This window comes from Stegastes partitus, unplaced genomic scaffold (assembly GCF_000690725.1).
Source record: "Stegastes partitus isolate 25-593 unplaced genomic scaffold, Stegastes_partitus-1.0.2 Scaffold1653, whole genome shotgun sequence".
Lineage (NCBI taxonomy): Eukaryota > Metazoa > Chordata > Actinopteri > Pomacentridae > Stegastes > Stegastes partitus.
This window is the reverse complement of record NW_007579384.1, coordinates 81,805-105,609: the sequence shown is the minus strand read 5'-3', so window position 1 is coordinate 105,609 and position 23,805 is coordinate 81,805. Positions and strand designations below refer to the sequence as shown.

At 43.0% G+C, this 23,805-nt stretch overlaps 1 protein-coding gene across 1 annotated transcript in view; it reads right to left on the bottom strand.

Annotated features, from left to right (window-relative positions):
• LOC103371821 (activin receptor type-2A) overlaps positions 1–23,108 on the bottom strand; it is a 66,672-nt gene extending 43,564 nt beyond the window's left edge. The window contains exons 1-2 of the mRNA XM_008301274.1: positions 22,241–23,108; positions 886–1,093 (exon numbers count right to left, since the gene is read on the bottom strand). Of these exons, the coding sequence (XP_008299496.1) occupies positions 886–1,093; positions 22,241–22,295 (263 nt within the window). The 5' untranslated portion in view covers positions 22,296–23,108. The remainder of the gene's footprint in view (positions 1–885; positions 1,094–22,240) is intronic.
• Between the last annotated feature and the right edge of the window lie 697 nt (positions 23,109–23,805).

Here is a 23,805-nt window from a genome sequence, read left to right as displayed (position 1 = left end):
CTCCCTGTGCAGTGTGGGTTCTCTCCGGGTTCTCCAGCTTCCTCCCACACAGTCCAGAAACATGTTGAGGTTAATTGGTGATTCTAAATTGTCCGTAGGTGTGAATGTGAGTGTGCTTGGTTGTCTGTCTCTAAGTGTGGCCCTGTGATAGACTGGTTACCTGTCCAGGTGTCCACTACCTTTGCCCTGGATCAGCTGGGATAGGCGGTGTATAGATAATGGATGGATGGTTGGATGGATGGACGGATGGATAATCAGGAAATTCAACTTCCGTCCTCTTTTGTTTTACGATTTATGGCTTCCTAACTCCTGTACAAACGTTTGAGTTCCGTCTCCTCCTTCGTGGTTGTTCTGTTTTCATAGAGCTGCAGGACTTCATATCGCGGTGAAAAATGAGCCCACAGTGAGGAAAAATGTGACAGGAGCAACAAAAGCTTATTACTGATGCCTCTGCGCTGTTGATCCAGCTGTAATCTGTCAGAGGTGTTGCGTTAAAGCGAGCTTAGCTTAGCTTGTCAGGTTTAAAATCAATCTTGTTGCAGGTGCAGATTCAACATGTGAGCAGCAAAAAACCTCAATGTGAGAAAAGCTTTTAGCAGCTTTCTTCCGAATATTAGCTGCTGCCTCGCGTCAATAAATAAAAGAGGCCACAGTGAGGAAAAATGATGCAAAAAATGTCTGGAAACTGCCTGGAGTTGAGACGAGGGAGGCAGATATGTTTGAAAATGTTAAATAAAACTAAACATTGCATGCTTTATGTGTTAGTTTATGTTGTGTACCTACTTTTCCCACATTTAAAAAGCATCTTGTGATATTTTAAATCCACTACAAGACACACGTGACGCTCTCTGCAATCCAAAACCCAACATCCAAGACTCTGCTCACCTGTCGTAGCAGTTGACGTCGTCCAGCCAGCAGCCCTGCTTCACGATCTCCACGGTGCCGGAGACGTTCTTCCACGTGGCGAAGCAGTGCCGCCGCTTGTCTTTCTCGCCGTAGCACGGCTCGATGCCGCTGCGGTTCGTCCGCTCCTTCTCCCAGCTGGAGTTGTAATAAACGCACTCCTGCGTCTCGGAGCGTCCCAGGATGGCACCTGCAGAGGACGAACAGGGCGTCGGTTAATTAGGTGTTTTTAATTTTCGCTGTGAAGGAAGCACCTCTGAATTGTTGACTGTTCCCGGAGATGATAAATTGCTCTCAAAAAAAAGCTTCTGGATTTACAGGCTGGGAGGTTTAAAAGTTGTTTTCCTACCCTGTCGTTGACAAAGAAGATAATTTAGGTTCGTATCAATAACCGGTGGAAGGACGTTTCTTTACAGCCTCAAAGTATAAGACGCAGTAAAACCTTCAGTATGTGGACTCCAGAGTGCTTCAGAGTCAATACACCAATGAAAGTTTCTTTAGGACGAACAATAAAAACCAGGCAGGGTCGACTAAAAACATGAGCTGATAGAGGAGCACGTGGGCAAAGTTGAGAAGTCCGGTCTGTTCCCAAACACAAAGCAGCCCAGCCGATCGACTCGCCGCCCCGCCAAAATAAAAGAGACTCTGATTTCCCGCGGATGAACGCAGGCAGCAGGTTTGTGCAAACCGATATCCGGGGAAACGACTGCGTGACAGCTTGTCAGTTTAGCGTCGCCGCTGCTGCCGTCTCTCATCACCTGTCAGAGAGTTAGTCCAGCTCCGACTGCTGACAAGGCTGAGGAGAGTCGGCCGGCGCTCGCTGCAAACCAAACAGGACTGCATCCCACGTAGCGCTCCGTTTGCGCCCCCTGACCCTCCGTCGTCTGGGCGCATTTTGTGCTTCTCAATGCTTTGAGAAATTGCAGTTCTTGACCCAGAAAATAAATAGAAAAGAATCTCAAAGCTGTTTGACTCCACTATTTATTAAGGTCACATTTTTTTGTTCCTATTCAGCCGAGCTTGTTGCGCTCTGTTGTGAAGATGTGTGCAGCTTGTTTGTGTGGAAAACAGGTCAGTGTGCCCCAGAAAGAGACGGCAGCTCGAATGAGTAAAATATTTGTCCAAAGACACACGACATGTCAAACACGCTATCTGGTAATCTCCCAACATGTTTGGTGTTAAAACCGTCGTGTTGAAGCTGTACTTTGGTGTCCTTATCTGTGATGAATGCAGTTTGTGGTTAGCCACATGAAACGGAAGTGAAAGCCCTCCTGAGCAGAGCTGTTAGCAGAACAGGCATTGTTATTTAGCCCTTTAATTCTCTGTAAATCCCCTGCTTTAGTGTTTTTTTTTACATCATTCCTCCCTTCTCGGATTTGCACTCTTGACCTTATTGCCTTTTATTTATTGCTGCTTTTAATGTCTCAAAAGCGCTCCGTAATTCAACAGAAAAGTGCAGGACAAATAGAGAATAACGCTCCAATTTGTGCGATCATTATCCACTCTCCTCCTCCTCCTCTCTGAAATCACCGTCCCGACCCGTCACAGCGGCTTCCACAAATTAGGGCTTAGCTTGCGTAATGGAGGTTAACTTTAGAAATATCATGTATTTTTCAATAAAAAAAAAATGGCTGCTTAAGTAAAGCCAGTTAATGCCAAACCCGAGGCCCGGAAGCGCCGCGGGCCTCTTTTCAGCGACACTAACAGCTGCAGATGGAAGCGAGAGCAGAGTGGCTACTTCGCCGGCAGCCGAGGTCACCGCGCCTCTCAGCAGCACTGGCGGCATTTTTCTCTCGTCAAATCCATTTCCCACGAAGCCCCCCGAAAATATTTCACGGCAACAGGTGCAACCGTGAGAGAGCAAATGGCCGAAGCGAAGAGAGAGAGAGGAGAGAAGAATAGCCTGTGGTTGGTGAATGACGGATGCTGAGAATGCAGAAATAATTGGTTTAAAAAAAAATAACCCACAAGTTTACAAGAAAACTAGCGACAGATGTGGAAAACCGCAACGGATGGAATAGTCACAAAAATATACGTCTGCTTCAGGAAAAAAAGGAAAAGGAGCTGCCCGAATGTGCATATAAGCAGAAAACAAATCACAGAACGTTAACATCGCCTCCATCTTGAGGAGTTATCACATTAAAAGGCAGCTTAGAGGTCGTTGAAAGTAAAATTATGAATGCATTTTCACTTATTTTGATTTAGCCGATTTGGTTAAAATGTGCTCTGACGTGTTTTCAAACTGGATTAATTGAATAATAATCACTGACACTACTGGACCGATGGTAGGACAGCATCTAAAACCACAGTCGCCTCGTTTATTTCAATGAAGACAATCGCCAGCGACTCTGATAATGAGTGCTTTGGGTAATTTTTCTAATTAAAAAAAGTTTAAAATTTGAATATATTCAAATTATTATTATGATGACGGTTAAATTAAACCAAACAAGACATTTGTCATCTTGGAAAACATTAATTTTTTCACCACTTTGCCCAAACAAGTAATTATCAGATTATAGATGAATTTTTAGTCAAACAAACAAACAAAAAAAGACACAGAAGTGCAACATCTGCATTAAATTAAGGGGTTGTAAATTGTGAATTAGCTTCTGGAGCTGAGCGAAATTAACTCTCTGACAGAGCTTTTCAAACTACTGCCAAGAAGCCCTTGAGCAAGACACTGACATCTGCAGAGAGGATTACATGTGAAGAAAAGTTGTTGAAAAGGAAAGTCTTCCTATCCAAACCGTTACGCAGCTGCACGAAGAGAGAGAAAACTCCCTTCAGACTAACAATTTATCCTGCGCTGAGCCCGAGTGCTGGGCTTGAGCCTTTAGATATCCCATCATGCCTTGAGGTCGCCGCTTGCCTCCAGTCCAACCACATCTGGAGGCTGAGAAAATAAAGATGTTTTGCTGTGACCGGTGATGAATGATTGAATTGAAAAAAAAAAAGGTGGGTGAACTTATATTTTCCGAGCACGGATCACCTCAAGGCAACGAAAGACAAGGAAACAGATTTGACATCTTCCTTGAAAGTTGCTGTCCTGAAATAACCTCCTCCTGGAATGAATTTTGAAGCTTAAAAAAAAAATAAAAAATCCCCCGGTTGTGTTTGTTGGCTTTATCCACTCCAATCAAGTCCTGTAGCGCTCTAAGCATTGCAGTGCCCGGCTTCTATTATTTCCACACTTCCCGGTTGGGGATGAGCGCGTCGCTCCCCTCGCCGGCCCTCGCGGGAGCCGGAGGTGCTAATGATGGAGAGCTACGCGGAGGTAAAGCGGAAGGTTAGCTCATTAGCCACTTCTGGTGTAACAGCATTAGCCATGCTAGCGCCGATCCCCGCGGACGTTCTGCCGCGCTGCTCGGAATACGCATTTCCATCTCGCACGGTGAAAGCAGGAGTTCCTCCGTCGACTTCATTAGCTCGTAATGAGTGTGCAGAAAACAGCCGAAACAAAGACTGTAGGATAATTAAAAGCAAGATGGAGCGAGTATGTTTGCTGCATCGATGGATTTATGGCTGGTAGGTTTTAGCTGGCGCCGAAATGAGGATAAAATAAACTCCCGACCAGTTACTTTGGTTGGAAATAGCTGGTAAATGCAAACACAGACTCACTGGTTTTACTGGATGATCGGTCACTCCCCAAAGATAGTAATGACAAAGAAGTCTGAGATAATGTGGTTTTTTTAGATTATAGTTTAGTTTCAGGGGCTGGGAAAGTAAATATTTGGCATTTTTGCTTCAAATATTAATCAAAATTATGAATTTATGACGAAAATAGTTGTTGATCATTTAGGACTCAACTAAAAAATGGTTGCCAGTGAATTTAATCTGTAGTTTCTGGGTATGTTTTGCTCCCATCACATCTTTATTAAGCCTATATTTGGTTAGTTTTCCTGATGAAACTGCACCGGAAAGTGACAAATCCAGTGTTTTTTGTGTTGTTATAGCTTCTGGCTCTGATAAATCATGTATAATTTGCAGATTTGGTTTTAAAGATCACATGCGGTTCACACTTTTGGGGTTCAGAGGGTTAATTGTTGATTAGTTAATGACCATGTCTCCACTTGATGTGACTAAATAAGAGCCATTTAGTACTGGGGTCGACTAGTTTTTTTTCTTCAGCGCCAATAATAATACAGATAATTTATAATCAAACAGAACAATATTTGGACCATTTTACATTTGTAGCTTGGTACTAACATTTAGATGCCAAAAATAATTGAAATGCCCCCGCTAATGTGTTTAATGTGTGTTTAATTAAAATAGAATTTACCACATTTTAAAATGAATACAGGATTTGGTTAGAAAAAAAACTAAGAATCAGGGAAAACGCTGATCCAATAATCAGGCAGGACAATAATTGGTGCCTCATTTAGTAATTGTGCAACTCTTGATTGTTCCTTCGTGCAATCAGTTCTTTGACGAAGTTGATTTGATTGCTTCTTGATCTCGGTGTGCCTCCATCGCCGAGCCTGGACCCGGCCACCGTTTCAAGCCCTCTCGGCTCACAGCGTAAACCCAGGAAGTGTTCGCACCGAGACACGCTCAGCCCTACGTTAATCGACGGTAGTTGATGTGTTTCTAAATACGACGGTCTTCAAACTCATAAAGCGAGACAAAAGGGCCCCGTCGTCTTTGTTCTCCGGCCAAGGCAAGCCGCAACACCTCAACAGCTCCATTGAGAACGCCTCCATTCAGGTATTACACTGTGTCTGAAAGAGCCGCGAGCCATGTGAACTGCAAATACAGCACTCCATTGTAAACACGGCCGAGCTCGAATCAATCACTTCTCTGAAATGAGGTGACAGTGGAGGCCGGCTGCCTATAGCGCCGTGTGCCAAAGGTGGGCAGTGTGCTGGATGTGACGGATATAAAGCAGAGAAATCAATCTTCTGACTAAGTCGCAGCTCGGAGTTCGCCAAAGCGGATAATGTCACCGAGTGCAGAGCCTACACGAGCGATTGTGCAAGGACATACAATAGGGCTTCCACCCACAAGCACACATCCAGGCAATAAGGAGAGAAGCCTCTTTGTCTCCGGGAGATATTTCACGCATGGAAATGTCAAACATGAGTGGCACCCGGCTCACTTTTGTTTACCGCGGGGAAGATTTGTTGGAGAGACAAATCAAGCGAAAGAAAAAGCCGGGTGACTTAGCGTTAATGCAAGGTCGTCTTCCTGGCGACGACGTGCCGAACATATATTTAATTCGCCGCGCGGTAAATGAAAATGTCAGTGTCGAAATGAATGAATGAAAACAAGCGAAACAAAAGCGAGGGAATCAAAAGGAGGGGAGTTAAAGTGGCTAAGAGCAGCGGTGGGCTACTTAGTCTTAATTAACACGTCTGGTTAATTGATAGTAATGGCTGACGGCTAGGCTAGGCTGGAAGGTAAGCTCACGTGGGGTGGAGGGGGGGAGAAAGAAAAGCATCTATTTAAACTTGTTATGGAGCGAGTGCGTCACTGTGAGGCCACTTCCAAGAAAAGCGCTTAATTGATCATCTCCCCGGAAAACAAAGCTTCGTCTGTGCTTTACTTCAGATATTCTCTCAAAAGATTTACTTTCCTCTAAAGAAAAGAGCGTTTCGTGAGGGCGTATCTCTCCGTCTTGCCCGTACGAGAGATTTATCAAGGTTAACCGCGACCTACTTTAGCTGCGGACATTTCAGCGACGTCTAAACACCCGACCCACTTCTCAATTCACTGGGGCTTTTTTTTTTTTTTTTTTTTTGCTCCTCACCCCTCGCTGGCTGCCTCCCGACTCCCAAAATTCACTCTGACATTTTAAATTTTACATTTTTTTTTTTTGCCTCTCCATCCCACAGTAATTAAGCTCCCAGTTCCTCCGGCGCCGAATATAAACCGTAAGGATTCGACCGCAGACTGATCAGATAAGACCATTAGGTTTTCTTCTTCTTTTTTTTTTTTAAAGAACAATTAGGCTGCAAACAGGGGACGCGATTCACCAGAGAGAGCTTAATAAGAAGATGGAAAAGACGGCAAACCTGGCAGAGATGCTGCGACCGGAGGAGATGGCTGATTATCTGCAGCCGGCATTGAAAATTCAATCTTTCGTCTGGCGGCCAAGAGGTCACGTTAGGTGGAGGCGATTCAGAGGACCTGAATTTGAGAGTTACAGTGGAGGCCCCGACACCGAGAGCAGGAAGACGTACAGGGCGAAGCTTTCCTCTCTGAAAGCGAGATGCAGCGTGAGAGACCTGACGAGCTGCTGGCCCGAGTTCACCCGGAGGAAACCAAACCCAACAAACTGACTCCGGGATCACCACGAGCGCTGAGCAGATTCGCAACCACAACTTGTTCGAGTAACTGAATCGCACGCATGAGAAACTTTCTTTTGATTCCAGTTTTAGGATGAAAAGAAGCCACTCGAGAGATTTGAAATAGGACCTCAAACGGAAAACAGTCCAGAAAGATGGATTTCAGCAACAATCATTTCATCTTCAGCACAAAATAAACAGAAATAATGCCCAAAAAAACCAGAAAATATTCCAAAACCTGCAGCCAAAATGTTGTGCTTTTGGATTTCACACAGACAGAAAATAACTCTCGTCGCTCTACGGTCATTAATTAAACTCATTTCTGTGAATCAAAGCTACATATTCGATTTATTCAGGCCTTAAAATGGCATTAAAATGTGTAACACTTCTCACTCGGAGCAGCTCGAGCACACCAGCTCGCCTACAGTTACAAACACTAAAACTACTCTGGAAGCTGTAGAAGTCAGTCAAACCTGTTCAAAACAAATATTTTCTTTTTTTTATTATCCAGGAATCGACTGCTTGTTTGATTTATAGAACGTCAAAAGATGATTTAAAAAAAGGTTGTTTTTAGTGTTTTGTAAAGTCCAACATGATTGTTTTGTCCACAACTCAAAGATAATCAGATTACTGTCATAAAGGAGTAAAATATTCAAAATTAAGAGGACAATTTACTCAGACCCACTGCAGCTGGTCTGAACATGATCTCAGTCCTTCATTGGTGTTAAATAATACAATATTTTAAGCTTATTTTCTTTTTAAAAAACTGAAAGCAATCTGTGTAAATTCCAAAATACAGTGTTTAGGTAGCAGAGTATTGAATATTTTTGTCTGTTTCCATCGTTTCTCTGATGATAAATTTGTGAAACATGATCATAAACCAATTCCCCTCCAAGTATTTCCTCTTATGAGACGGTAAGTAGCCCGAGCTGAGCGCAAATTCACTTTCTTTACTCGAATGACATGTCAACCAACACTTCCATGTAAAATACACGCCAGACTTCCACAGAGGAAACTAAAAATCACAAGGGAGGCCTGCATCAGCTCCGGTGTGCTGGCACGAGCCTCTTTATTAGCAAAGCGAGAGGGTTACGAGGCAGCAGAGATGGTTCTGGTCTGATCGGCGGCCAGGCCAGAGAGGTGCATGCTGGGTGGGAAATGACCACCAGCCACCTGCCAAACGTTACAGAAATTTCGACTAAGCCACTTTGGCAGGTAGCCAGCACACGCCCGGAGGTTTTGTTCTGCAAAACTAAAGCTGGCTGGTGAAACAGATAAAGTGTCTGATTAATTTAGGAGTCCTTGAGCTTGTGTGGCAGAAACAGTTTTGTCCCTCAGAGTTTCAACAGCAACTGTAAGGAGAGAAACAACAACAACATCTGCCAAACGGGCAGCGCTTTAGCCTCGCAGCGCAGCTTTACATAAATAAATGTATATCTGGCTCCCCTCCACCGCCAGTTGTATTAACACCACAGTGATTCAGCCGATATCGTGTTCAAGAAAGCTCTGCAGTTTGTTGTTTTCCGGTCACATGGGAAGCAATGCCTTCACGTTTCTGGTTTCGCTGACAGCTGATCTCCGGGCGCTGGAGACAACACCGTAGTAAGCGCCAAAAGAAAATTGAACGCATTTAAAAATAAAAACAAACCGGCACGTGTGAGTTTATTACGGGTCGATAGCTGGATAAAAATGTGACATCGCAGACTGAAGGAGTGAGCATCAGGCGAGCCTTTCCTGACAACTGTTGAGGAATCCAGGAACTAATATCCAATTTCCTGGCTGTGGACGGTCACAGGGCCAGGCTGTGCTGCACTCTGCTCTGTAGCCTCATAATGAAGTGGCATTTTGGCGGGCCGGGCCTGCACTCGGCACTGCGTGCACTGAAGTAGGTAAACAACTCATTCATCAAGGCTTTTTTTGTGTGCCTGCCAGGAGCGGGGATTGTTCGTTATGATGGAATTTGTTCTAAGGATCAACTTATCATCTGCGTCCGGGCAGAGATGAAATAGATTTGGGGTGATGTATGGCCGTTTGGGACGCTGGTTTGTGTGGGAATCTGCGCTGAAAACAAACGTGAGTGATGATTTTTTGAATAGCGTTGAATAAAGAAGTCCACAGGTCAGAATGCTGCGTGCAGAGTCGGCCTCTTGGCTTCCCAGCAATGCTTGTTGTTGCTGCTGCTGCTGCTGCTGCTGCTGCTGATGCAATTTGACACTCCTCTGCCACATAACCGACTCAACGCACGACTAAATACAGCTTTTGCATGTGTGAATAAGCGCATACCTTTAGTAGAAAACGTCTAATCATAGCAGCGCTAACACCTTGATGCATTCGCAGCAAAAAAAGAAAAAAAGTCTTCCATGTATAGCGTATTCGGTTCTTTCAAATGTCGCGCAGCAGAGCAGGAGGAGAAAAAGCGCGACGCCAATTTTAGACTTTCAGACGGATACGGGTGGTTCAGGAGAGAAATAAAAAAGAATTGACATAGTTTTGAGGTCAAGCTGGGTTCAGGCAGACAGGTTTTATAAGCTGTCAGGCCTGGTTTGAGTTACACCTCGAAATAAATCAGAAGTACATTTCATGCCGATGCTGTAGTCGTCTTCTAAAAGGTGGCTTATCCTGATTAAAACTTTTATTTCAGTCTAAAGCAATAGTTTTAATGACCTGTTAAAATAAAATAATATCTTGAATAAGGCTGCAACTAATCTCCAAATGTTTTGTTTTGTTCAAAGCACAAACATATTCAGGAGGAAAGAAACCAGAAAATATTCACATTTGAGAAGCTGGAATCTGAGAATTTACACTTTTGCTTAAAAAAGAAATTACTCACTGATTATTTGGCAATGAATTTAACTAATTATTAAATCAATTACTCACCACAGCTCTATTTTGTGCAGCTGCTGTCTTCACGTGACTGTTTACATAAATTTCAAGTTTATTTTTTTCACGATATTAAAAAGCAGAGGCGTCACAAAGTCCACACAAATTCATTTCTCCTTTCCTTCCTTGATGCTCCATTGTTGTTAGCTTACCACTACTGAAAATAGCTTTTTCAAGATTTAGTGTTACATCGTTTTTTGTTGTTTGAGCTCTTGAAGGACAAAAAATTCCAGTTTTATAAATACACGTGGACTTTTTATGCAGCGACGGTTCAATAATTGCACTGCAAAAAATGTTAGTGGCAAAAAAAGTTTTTAATGTTTGGTTAACTTGTGAAATTTTAAGCCAGTGTGGTCTGCAAAAATGACCTAAAACTTGTCAAAATAGTTGGTGAATACAGGACGAGCAACAGAGGGGCTCCACGATTAAGAGATATGATGGGCTTTGTGTTAAATCTTCGTGTCTTTCTGTAATTTCCTTGCAGGATTATGAAAACAGATTCCTCAATAAAGCTCAGTGTTTGGAGGAATACAGGTCTGAGTGTAGATTTCCTCAGTCGCCGGGAGATTAGGTTAAAAAAAAAAGTAATTTTAGCGAACTAAATGTAGCTATACATCCCCACATCCGCCATCAAATCCTTTCTCCCTGACTCCAAAACGTGGGCACCGCTGGTTAGATATGCATCCCACCACTTGCCTCTAGGGCAGCTCCTGGCCGGCTTGGATAAAGATTTTTTACACCATTTATAGCTGTTTGACTATCACAGGCATTAGTTACCCGGGGCAGCATGGGAGACCACTGGCTCTCGGCGAGGTTACCACCTGAGCGCACATATCCTGCACTATTTTAGACTCTCAAATCCCACTGCACCAAGTCTGATGAAGCACTTAGTCTTGGTGCTTAATCAGGGAGATGTGAGAGAACTTTATCATCCTGGAGTATCTGGTAATCATAAAAAAAAAAAATTATAGAAAAAGATGTAGGAGAAAAGATATAGACAGGTCCAGGGACAGATGAGGGTTGCTCTTTGCATGAAATTATGGCAAATTAGAGGAGTTATATAATTGCATTAATTCAGTTTTTTCCTCTCCAAGCAGCATGGCGGCCGAGTGTGTGCACAGAGACGCTATTTTACAGTAGACAGTAATTTCACAGAGCAGCCCGGGTCTCGCGTTAATGCTCGATCAGATGGTGTCGTGACACGGCAGGGGTGGTTGGGTTGGCTCGGGTGAGCCGGCCACAAAGACTGCACTCTTTCCACGGCAGGGAGGAGGGGGCATTAAAAAAAAAAAACCACCGCACTCAGCAACTGAATCCAATCCCTTTAATCCCCGCTGGTATGCCCGAGCCCATTGGTCTCCGCCTCAATTAGCGCTGATGGAGCCAGTTGCCGGACAGGTCGGGGGAGCACCTGGGTCTCTTGCCATGAGCTGCCGCAGACTGTGGCGCTTTTGCACAAGGAGCAAATACCAGCGTTGTCCCCTTGTGCGTAATGGGCTGCAGTGGGCCGCCGCATACCGTACATTCTTTACAGGACGAGCAATTTAAAACGCCTTGTTATCTCTCGCAGGGTACTGTAGAAGGATCTGCAGAAACCCCCCTCCATCCCCTCTGCGCTGGGATTGTTTGGATTTATTTGAAGGGTGTGTTAAGTGCCACTTGGGCTTAAAGCTGAACTGTGTATTGAATTTGCAGTGATATTGCAATATCGCCGAGCCTGCAGCATGGGCATTTCAATTCATTTCTATAAAACAAGCAATCAATGAGTGGAGAATAAAGGGGGCAGGAGGGAGCGAGGCACCGGCAGAAGGAGACTGGCAGACAAGCCATTATATATGAGGAGATTGGTTCTTTGTGAGTCCAGAGATTTCCCATAATCCACTGCTGCACAGCTATTGAGTGCGCGCCCGTTGCAAGGTAATGCAGGCGTACAATAAAACCTTTAAAAAAAAAAAACAGTATCAGAATTCATAAAGCAAATGCAGTTTCTGTCTGTGTAATCAAAATATGATATCATGTTCGCCGTCTGCAGCTTCGCAACGGAGGAGAGAAAGTCTGGGAGAAGTAAAAGTGTACAGAAATACACTCTGTGGTCAAGGTTAGCCCACACTAGATCACAGGCTGCTGCTGCTGCTGCTGCTGCTGCTGCTGATGTGTGGAACTAATGCACCGCCCCGCTCTGAGTCATCTCACGTGGCCCTCCAAGACATGTTGTCTGCCGTTCAATTATGTCCACTGTTTGCACTCTCCGGCTTCGCATTTGTACAAGGCAAACCAATAAACGTTGGAAGTCAATAAATCCCCCCCCTCCCTTCCCGCCTTCCTCCTCCTTCTTTCATCCATCCAGCCATCCGACGACCTCGCTGACTTCCTGCCTCATCTTTATATTTAGTGTAAACTAATGACACACACACTGGTCACGAGGCACCGCGGGCCAAAATAAAACACCAACACTTGTGTATTTTTAATTGAGATTAGATTACAGGTGCAGAATCTCCCCCAGCGATGCAGAGAATAGCCACGCAGGGTTTATAGTTCTGTTTATCAATACCAGTAATGATGACTCAGTGATTGCAAAACGCCTTCCCGTTAGCACTACCTGGGAAGAAAAAGCCTGTCAATCATTAAGAGCTTCAAGACTGAACAAATCCCCTCTTCACCTCTCTGGCATTTCAGACGGAGCTTGATGCTACAAGTGAGCCGTCGGTGTCAAAAGACAAATCAGCTACAAGAGCTGAAAGGCCTTGTACTCAAGGTAAAAAAAAAGCAGCGACAGGCACTTTTATTTTTTCCGGTGCCGAGCAAACATTCCAACAACTTATTACTCTCCATTTCCGTTGTGTTACGTGTTTATTAAAGGTCGGCCGAGGCTTTCGCAGTTCACACGCTCGCCGACATTTGAGGTTTATGCAAAGCGACGGCGGCAATAACGGCGGCGCGATGAGGCCGCAATATCACGAGCGTTCGCCACCGGCCCGACCGAGTCCCCGAGACACCATTACCCTTTAGTGGTTTTGGCGATAAGAGGTTAGAGCGACCTTCGTGACAGTGAGGAATCTTGGCAAGAGATGGGCGAAGACGAAGAGGAGGAAGGAGGAGGAGGAAGGAGGGAGCGTAAAGCAGGCGAGGACCCTTGAGAGAGCCTGAAACAAGAGCATGATGAATGTACAGCTCGCAGTTTTTAATCAAGGATCAAAGCAGGGCCTCTCCGTCTGAGCAGCCAGCCTGTCTAGACTGAAACTCTCCCAAGCACATAAAGCAACATCTGCAGGATGCATTAATTACAGTAAAGGACCGTTCTGGACCGATCTCTAGGGTACCGACACATCAAGTGGTCTAGACGAAGATAAAAGAGTCCTATATATGTGAATAGTTTCATCCAAAAAGCAAGTTAAGGACAGCGATATCTGTAAAAAATAAAATCTGCCCACTGAAGGTGATGTCGCTCCACTGCACCGCGGACTTCAGCATCTTCCCTCTCATTTGTTTTAATTTGAATCAGTAATGGTCACAATCCATCGACTTTCCATTAAAGAGGCACGCTTGGGTGTGCATTTGCATTTTGGGCTTTTAGCTCAAGATGCTCTTACTCGGCGTGACTTGGGAGAGCCGGAGCAGGTTGGGTTTTGGCTCAGGGGCGCGCTGACAAGATGGACGCCTGTAGAGGATGTCGACCAGGTGACCTCTCAGGTGGGAGGTCGCTGAAACCACCAGGTGTTGCCACAAGTGGACAAAGATTGATGGCAGAGAACGGAAACAGAGCGGGCTTTGAGTGTTATTTAAATCAAAGTCTACTATCCAGAAAGCTCAGCTGATGATTACAACATCATCATCGCTTTCTCCAGGAACAGTGCAGCTCCCTCAGTGTTCTTCCAAGCATACACCTCTGCTTCCTCCGAGGAGACGAAGGCTGAATTAAATATGTATGTTATTTTAGTCCCTTCACCGGCTCCACACTGCTGTTCCAAAAAGACCCGCAGCACTCGCAAACAATCCGTCTTGCATTTGACCCGTTTGCTGTATTGAATATTTGCCGCATCAGACGGTGTCGGCCCCTAAAAAGTTCACTAAACCGCCTTTCAAATGATTTCCTCTAATTACTTAACCTCTGCGCTGCGTTTTCTCTGCAGTGTCCTGTGTGGCAACACTCGGTTCAGCGATACCAGGAGCAGGTTGAAACAAATCGCTGCTGCCGAAGAAAATCCCCTCGATAGCAATTATGGTGTTTTGATGATTTTTAATTGGAGTGAAAGTTTAGACAGTCATTTTTTTGTGGCGAGTGTGTTTTAGGTGGCCTTAGGCCTAGAAAAGCTCTGAAAGCATCATTGTGAGATTTCAGAATAGTCATCTTTCATTCCTTCCACCCAAGATAAATACAGCCAATTCAGTTTGTCGATTTCATTAGTTCAATGACCACAGAAACTTGGAAACTTCTAGGTGAACTTTCTAAAGCTCTTCTGCGCCGTTTTAGCCTCCCACTGTTATTTAGCTTCATTGATGCCCGTCTAATGCAAATTAATCAAGATGGATTTCATCAAAGTTTAGTAGTTCACCACAGGTTCCTCCAAGAAAAACTTTGTGCCGTGATCAGGGATGAACTCCAACGTCCTTTTCTTTCCATTTTAACCCTCTTGACTCCAAAACATGCCAGCAGGTGTGAAAGGAATCACCCAACCCTGTTATTTACAAGAGCCAGAAACTGCAAACACTGACAAAATTGGAGGATTTTGAACTAAACATGAATCGAAGCACGCAGTTCCATCGAGGAAATTAATCAAATGAAAGCTCAAAACCGAGGTTAGGTCATCAAAATCACTTGATTGTACACGTCTCCTTAAAGTAGCCAGAAAAACATAAAAAACAACAACAAAAAATTCAGCATTTTACAGCTGCAACCGTGCAGCCACAGAGCTGCGACCAAAAACCACGTGAAAAAAATAATAATCTGGAACTATTCGGCTGAACTGCAGGTAGTGTTCACACCAAGACAAATTTGGAAAACTTTAAGCAGCAAATATCTGAGAGACTGGAAGGAAAATTAAACATACTGGTGAAGTAAAATAACACATTTAGCACGGTGAAACATCTTTATAAAGTGATGTGCAAATACCAAAGTAGGGCAGAAAAATGATTAATATTTAATATAAAGCCCCTATTGTTTGTCAGTATTTGCAACAGCTATGGTCACTTGAAAATATGCTGTAGATGCTGATTCCAGTTTTTTTTCTGTTTTTGTTTGAAAACTAACTAAAGAAACTGAACTCTTGCTTTTCCTTCTGTGATCTAAAAGTCAACTTTTTTTCTGATTTATGGCATTATAACTGTTTGATGTTGCACAGAAGACCTTTCTCAGTTCTCTCTAGGGGCAACACTTTACGGTGCAGTAATCATAAAAGAGCTGACAGAGTAAAAATGTCACAGGAGCAAAGAAACAGCCAGAAACTGCTCGGAGGTCAGAGGGTTAAAAACACAACTTTAACTCATCAGAACTGCAGCTTCCTCAAAGTCCATTCAAAACCTGTGCTCGTGTTTAAGTACAAAGTTTATGCAGTCGGAGATTCTTGCATCACCGAAATGTGCACAAATCCACCATGCACGCCGTTTGCAGTGTTTACAGAGCACAAAACACCTGGCCGAGGGCTAAATTTAACCAGCGCTCCGGCCGGTTGAGGGTCGTCATTTCCCCCAGCCGGGTTTGGCAACACGCCGCCTGGGTCAACATTTTGCCGCGGCGAACATTGGACTGGTTCAGCGCTTTGTTTTCACGACGCCACAGCACAGGATGATACACGGCCCTGGAAGGAAGCGCTCTGACTAGTTGGGCCCGATGGGAAACTGGAGCTACATCTGGCCTTAACAAATACACCTGTGCTTTTGGAGCCTAATGCATAATGCAGGAGAACATATTAGAAATAGATATAGGGGGGGAGAAATGGGACAGAGGTGGAAGCTGGATTACGATCATGAAGCACCTGAAACACTGCAGCAAAAAGACACAGCACAGGTTCACGATTATATATATATTTACTAATTGAGGTTGCATTTCTAACTGGTTTTCCGGGAATGTGTTTAAATTTGTCAAATCAGAGACAGAAATACAGGAAAAAAAACAGTATTTCCACAGACGCCACAATAAATATGTTTTAAAAACGTCAATACTGCCGGTAAAAGCTGCATAAATGGAAAGAGTTTCTCACTTTCCACTCTTTGATTTAACTATTGATTCAGTGCACTTGACTGATTTTTAACTATTTACAGAGTAAACATTCAGCTCGACGCGCAGCAGCAAACATTAGCGTTAGTCAGCTACCGGGCCCGTTAGTCTTTATCAAATTTAAGACCTTCAATTTTATGTTTCTGCTGCTCGTAGGGCTTCTGTGTTTTTAGCTTAAACATTAAAATATGTCCAGTAATGGAAAACGGCGTCTGGGAAGCCGTGCCACCTGCCAAGAGGAGCCAAAGGCAAAACGTTCACCTTGTCTGAACAATGATGTTGGTTGAACTGAACTCAAATGATTAACAGGCTACAAAAAACAAGTTGTTAAGTTGATGCAACGGAAATCAAAACTCACGGTTCAGAGTGGCTACTGAAACCACTTTTTCAGCTGCAATGGCTGCCTGCTGCTGTTAACACGCCCTGTTCATGTCAACACACAGCTGATTTGCATCTTGTCGCTGCAACGCACGTTTTCAGCACAGGTTGTTTAAGATTATGCAAAAACTACCAGCAGCAGATCTGAAGCTGTTTCCTGTGAGTGTTCTAGTTACTTCAACCTTCTGATCCCAAAAACCCTCCAGCTGGATTCGGTTCAACTTTATTTATATATATAGTGCCAATTTACAGTTTTTGCCTTTTCAAAGAACTGCACGTAGTAAACGGAAGATCTTACAAATAAAAAAATCCAAGGTTTCAAAAGTATTTAAAAAACTGCCAAAATAACACCGTCGCCCAAAGAAAGAAATGGTTTAAAAACCACAAAGAACAGACAGATTTTCACCTTTTCTGAAGGTCCTTGAGCTAGCTGGCGTTCTATCTGAAAACTTAATCAAATGTAAGCTTGAAAACCCTGATATTTCTTGAAATGTGGTTTATTCTTTGTGGCTCGTGTAAAAATTTGCCAAAAATTAACCATTTGCACTCATCTGATCTGGTAAAAAAATAAAAATTCTGCGCTCATTGGTGCAACCAGGAAGCCGTCGGTGACTTAGCTGCATCTAACAGTCCATAAATTAAATTTCACTGACTTTTTGGCTGAACTGCAGGACGTGTAAGGAACAGAAATGTAAGTACATACTGTAAATATGTAGAATTACAATTTTTTTTCCAGTACTGCTAACACCTGGGAGCACCTTGAAAAGAATGGTACAAGCCGATTTAAAGTTTTTACAATTTTTGCAAAATAAATAATCAAAGAAACTGAACTTGCTTTTTATTTTTTAATTATTATTTTGCGTTATAGTTTTGTCGTACTGCGCAGAGGACATCTGCTGAGTTTTCTCTACTTTCAATAGAGGTAAAAACAACCCTTTAAAAAGTTAAATGAACTCAACTTGACGATGGCTGAACTTTGCAATTAATCTGCAGTTTTCATGCATTAGTGTTCCAATTTAAAAGGAATAATCTTTGAATTAAATGTCGTGCATGTTTAACAAGACATCTACCTATAAGGAGGTGTGAGGCCTTTTGTGTGCTGCACAATCGAAGGAAAATATTCTGATAATTAATTGCGCTGCTGGAGGGAAAAGTCTTTATTTCATTCAGTCCTCAGCAGCAAGGTCAGGGTTGATGAAAACATGTTCAAGAGCCTTTAAGTGCCACCATCTAACCCAGTCACTGCATCTGGAAAATGTTAAGTTATCCCGAGTTCATCAGGACAGAGCGCAGAGACCACGGGACAGGTCATCGACTGGGCTCAGATAGTGTTTCAAGTCGAGTTTGATGCGTAGCTGAGCTGAAACTGAATCATCAGATCTGTTGTGCTGCTGAGGATTTTAAAAAACCCAGAGCTGCCTCATCCTCGCCATATTGATGTAACCTTACACTGGTGTGCAAGAGGATCAATGTCTGTGTGAAACTGCTGCAGTGTACAAAACAGGAGGCCAAATGTAAAGGCAGAGCTCGGGACTCGACTTATCCATCCCTCGGCCCCGGCTGGAGAAATCCAAACAGCCGCTTTCCCCCAAATTAACAGCAAAATTTCACGCCGGGGAACGACCTCTGCAGCTAGTGACCGATTACTGGAGTCACATTATGTCACAAAAGGAGGAGGAGGAGGAGGAGGAACAGCACAGGTTCTTATTGCTTCAACTTAAACCCATTTAGAAAGAAATGCAACGGTCACGGGGTCAAACAGTCACATGACAGCCAGATATTACAGCTATCACAGAGCGGACAGAGCTCACATGAACGACGCTCGCCATTTGTGGTTTTATCATTTGATTTATCCTCGCTACATTTAATCACCACTAAGTTTCTACGCTCGCAGTAAATCTCATCAGATCTGGATGTGCTGCCGCTTTCGAGGCTGTAAATATTTACCAGCTCGGGCTCACATGAGATCCGAGGCAGAGGTCGCCCGTCAGACCGATGACCCGGTTGCGACACTGCGCCCGCTGCAGCGTCGCGTTGTCAGGAAGTAAGAGTGCGCCTTTCGAGTTCAGCACAAGGGGCGTTTTTCAAAACTCGACCCCAAAAAAAAGTACACAAGAAGCCCGTTTACCGTCCCAACACATCAACAACCTTGAACCCGCCGGGTGCGACGGCAGCATTCAGACACGCCACGAGGATCAAAACACTGGGCAGCTGCAACAGTGAACCTTCCAAAATAAACGTAAAAGCAAGTTCTGACTGCGGTTTAGCTGATTATCGGTAACGAGTAAGACTAAAGACAAATGTTCTTTTTCCAACTAAACATACGTATAACAAACACACAGAAGTATTTTAATGGAACTCTACATTGGAGTTTGTGTTTCTCTAAATTTTTGACACCAAGATGTTCATTTTTACAACAAACGTTTATAACCAATAATCAGTACCAGCTCTGAAAAAAAAAAAAACTATCAGTCAACACCTGCTTTAAAGTCCTATTTAGGCACCGCTAACAATGTTGTTTTCCTGAGCAGATGTTGATTATTAGTCATCAATGAGGCTGATAACCCAAATTTGGAAAAGATTTGCAGCAGAATTTATAATATTTGTATCACAAAGCACCTTTCAACAAAACTTTATTGAAATGTCAAAAAGTATTTTGTTTGTGTTTTTCTACATTTTGACACCATGACTTTCATTTTTACAGCAAATGTATATCATTTCCAAACATCTGCTATCAATAATAATAATGATTAGATCGCTGCTGGGACACCGAGGTCATTTAGGAAACGCTGCATATAAATAAAAATCCAGAAATCCTGTTCAGGCAACCCATACCCTGCATACATCAGGCTAAACCCTAAAACATACATTTATCAATGATTTGTTTATCGGTAATAATCAGGGGTTGATTGATTTGTTTTTTTCAGGGCAGATATTGATATTTGGTACAGATTATATGACATTTACAGAATCTAATGCACATATATGAGCTATCTATGAACCTGCACTTATGTTTACATACGACTGCAGTTTGAATGTACTTTTTGCACTATTATAAGTTACGCTACTGTTTTTATAGTCATCTTAATACAACAAATACACAAAAAACAATAAGCTATTTGACCGTTGTCATAGGTTACACTTGTATATATTATTTGTACGATACATTTTATTTGCACATGTCTTATTTTAAGCCTGTGTTTTGATGTGCACTGTGCAATGACAATGACTGGATTCTGTTCTATTCCATTCATTTTTTAGCGTTGATAGGCTACTGATTGATACCGATAACTGGGAAAAATGCTGAATGTCGAAGCGGCTAATCGTGTAGATGGTGCTGTGGTCCTGATATCGCTCGATACCGCAGAGCTGTGACGACAGATAGAATGAGGTGGCGCCATTTTTCTGTATTTATGTTTTGGTTTTTTATAAATCGGGTATAAGTTGCATAAAAATTATGCAGTTAATCAAGTAAAATGCTAAATATTAATTCCAATAACAGGCCAGGTAACTGATCAGTCAACGCTTATCAATAACTGATGCCATTAATCAGCAAAAAATGAACATTCGCTGTGCAAAATACACTAACATACAGACCAAGTGTATGACTGCATAATCTGCTAAATACTGTGTTTGAGTTTAAAATGCAGCAGTATTGAATCCACTACCAGCAGGAAATCTTTGTATTTAAATAAAAAATCTACTTCAGCTTCATCTCACTGTAAATTAAACATTTGTTTTTGTCTGTTAAGGAGCTGCATCACTTCATAAATACCTGTTTAGTGCAAATGTGCAAAGTTGACACCGGACTTTGATTTGAACTAAACAAAACGACTGAAGCGGTGGAAACCTTTGAATACAAATCTCATCTTATCTTGATTTTTTTCTTTTTTTCCTTTTTGCAGTCAGTAGGCCTCATCAAATAAAACCACTCTGGGCTAAGTGCCCTGCCCTTATCAGAGGTTTTCTTGGTGTCGTCTTGAGCTGTGCCAATTCAACTTGGATTTCACAGACGATTATTATTCCACCTCAAGTAGGAACCATTCATTTCCCCACTTCAGACAGTAATGAGCGAGTGGAATAATCATCTGCTGCACTCTGCAATACAGACAGCACCTGGCTTACACTCTAACCAACCCCGACTATTACCGTATTTGAGAAACCTTTTAATTTCTACTCAAAGACACCCCAGGGCTCGCTGTATAAGTACAATTCTACTGCGACTACTTGAGAGTTTATTCTACTTTTTTTAAAAGTCTTAATTGGAACAGCTTCTATATGGGTCCACTGAATATTTCATAAACCCAGGCCTGTCATTTATTCCCAGACTGCACAGAAAACCGGTTTTGTTACGGTGCACACGAGCAATAGATTGTACATTTTGACGTCTCTGCGTAATATCAATGCACAGATCCAGTAAATCCAGCTTCTGTTATTGAACAACAAGCGGGAAAAATCCAGCCTGCAGGTTTGATTTTCTTTTTTTTTTTTGCAATCTCTGGGCAGGTTTCGCCTCTCGTCAATCACGCCGTCTTGTCACCTTTCTGTCATGTGAGGAAGTTAACAGCGTCAAAGTATTATGACACAATCTCCCCCTGGCATTCACATCTGAGAAACACTGCCTGGTCATATAAGTCACGCTGTGCGCTTCTGGGTTTATGTGAGGTGGAAAAGGTTCACTGAGGACTTGCGGTGCTCTAAAGCTGCAATTTCACGGTCCACATTCAAGGGAATTTGTATAATTAAACCAAAAGCAGACAGTGATTCCCTCCTTTTTTCCTACAGCCTGCGTTTCTCTTTAAATATTCAGCCTCGTAAAAGTGCATCTCCCAAGTCCGCCCGCATCAACAGAAATAAAATCAACACAAATAGCACTCCTCGCTTGACCTTTTTCTCCTTATTATCACCTCACTGACCCCGCCGACATTCATTATACATCCACCCCTGGGGAAATGAGGACACATAATGGATGTTCACCAACATGAGTGCTGAAAATTGCTTTGCTGCTGTGAGATTTTTTTTTTTCCCCGTCGCAGTGTTGTAACAGTGGCTGAAAATGTGCACCGAATCAAACTTTCAGTGACATTTTTGAGCCAATATCACTGATGTAGCAACTACAGAATGAATCATTTAGTGGTTATTAGTGTCAGATGTGAGATATTAAGCACTTTTTCCCCCCTCTATTTATTACATTTCTAAGCCATCTTCTGCTAGATTAGCCTCACAGTATGATAATTTATGCCACATCACAGCCATGTTCTGATGAATTTGCTCACTATTTGTACCAGCATGTCGCTCAAGGGCCCCCTTGAGGCCCCCAGGCCCCACCTTGGAGCCACTACTGACATCTGCAACATGCACAATCCACACATGGAGGCTGGAGGATGCATGTAAAGGGCAACAATAATGAGGCAGAATGGCAGTGTGGGATTTTCCCCCCTCCTTCCCACTGGGTTTGCATTGCTTTGCACTGCATTCTTCACACATAACAACATTGCACTCTGCAGAGGTAACAATAAGCGTTGCACTGAATCCCCCCCCACAGCTGACAATAAGCCATGCATAACCCCTCCACACCCACCTGAAGAGCAGGAGATGAGGAAAACGGCGAAGGCCAGTTTGGTGGCGTCTCCCATTTTCCATCCGAATCTGATCCTCTGATTATAAAAGAGAATTACAAAAAAATATAGAAATAAAAAAAAAGGAAAAAAAAAAAAAAGAAAGAAAGGAAAAGCACAACAACCAGTCAAATTAAATGTCTTGCAGCTCCAAGGAGCACTGTCTCTGGAAAAAGGGCATCTTTAACATGTCGAAATCCAAAATATCCCAGGTAATGCAAGCCTGACTAGTCCAAAAAAAGACGGGAGGAAGAGGAGGATGAAGAGCAGGAGGGGATGGTTGCTGGTATTTCCAGGTTTACAGACCGGGGGACTTGTTAGCAGTGAAGCCGGGGCTGTCATGTACCTGCCAGCTCTGCAGCATTGTTATGAACAGACGCGTTCACCTGTGCCGGGGCTGTGTTCGGGAGAGCGGCGCACGGAGCCGAGCCTCAGCCGGGCAGGGCTAACATCCATCGGACTGGAAATCGAGCGCACTCCGCTCTCCAATCAAACTTCTCGTCGGTAAGCTCCGTCGCATAGCTGGGAAAAAAGACGCCGTTCAAATGCGCATTCCCACCCTGCTGGAGTAAAAACAGCCGCTTTAATTGTTGCTGAATATATTCCGTGTGGAAGCTCCGTCCGACAGTCCGGCGGGGCTGCCCGGCCACAACCGCGGCTCCGTCCGCTCCAGCGGGGAAACAACCGATTACGAGGCTTCCCCCCTCCCGGTGTGGTAGCCCGCTCCAAAGTGGGCCAAACAACCGTCCTCCGGTGGGAAAGACTTGAATGAACGAGTGGAAACACTGTCATATGATGGCAATAAGCGCTAAAGCTGCCGTTAATCCGTGTAGCTAATGCAGCTATCGAGTTCAGGACGAGCTGCTTTTCCCGAAGTCCGTCTCCTCCTCTGGTCGGGACGATTTCAAGATGGCGTCACTGGTCCGAGTCAAGGAAGCGGCACTGGAATGTAACGGATCCAGGCTGGACTTCCAAAATAAAACGACACTCATGAGGCTTTTATTTTTTTGTCATTTTTTGTAAGAAGACTATTTATTTGTTGGTCTGATGAAAAAATCTGAGTTTTAAGGCACATTTTTTACTTTCAATTTTTTTCCTAGACATGACACAATTATTGTTTTTTTTATTATTTCCCCCTGTCTAATGTTTAATCTATAAAGAATTTTAATTATATATATAATTATCCAACTTTCAGTGACATATTAAGTCAATAACTTCATCTTTAAAGGCTAATTTCTTTATCTTTTTTAAATAAATAAATAAATCAGTGGTTATTTGTCTGGATTATTAGATATTACACATGTATTATTTCTATTTATTGTATTTCCCGTTGTCTAATGTTATATTTAACCGATAAAGAATTTTAATATTAAACATTTATCTAACTTTTAGTGACATGTTAGGTCAACATCTTTGTCTTTTAAAGTTAGTTTTTATTTTTATAAATACAACGCTGGTTATTTTTCTTGAGTATGACACAGTGAGCACTTATTGTGTATTTGTATTTATTTATACCCCAGCTATTTTT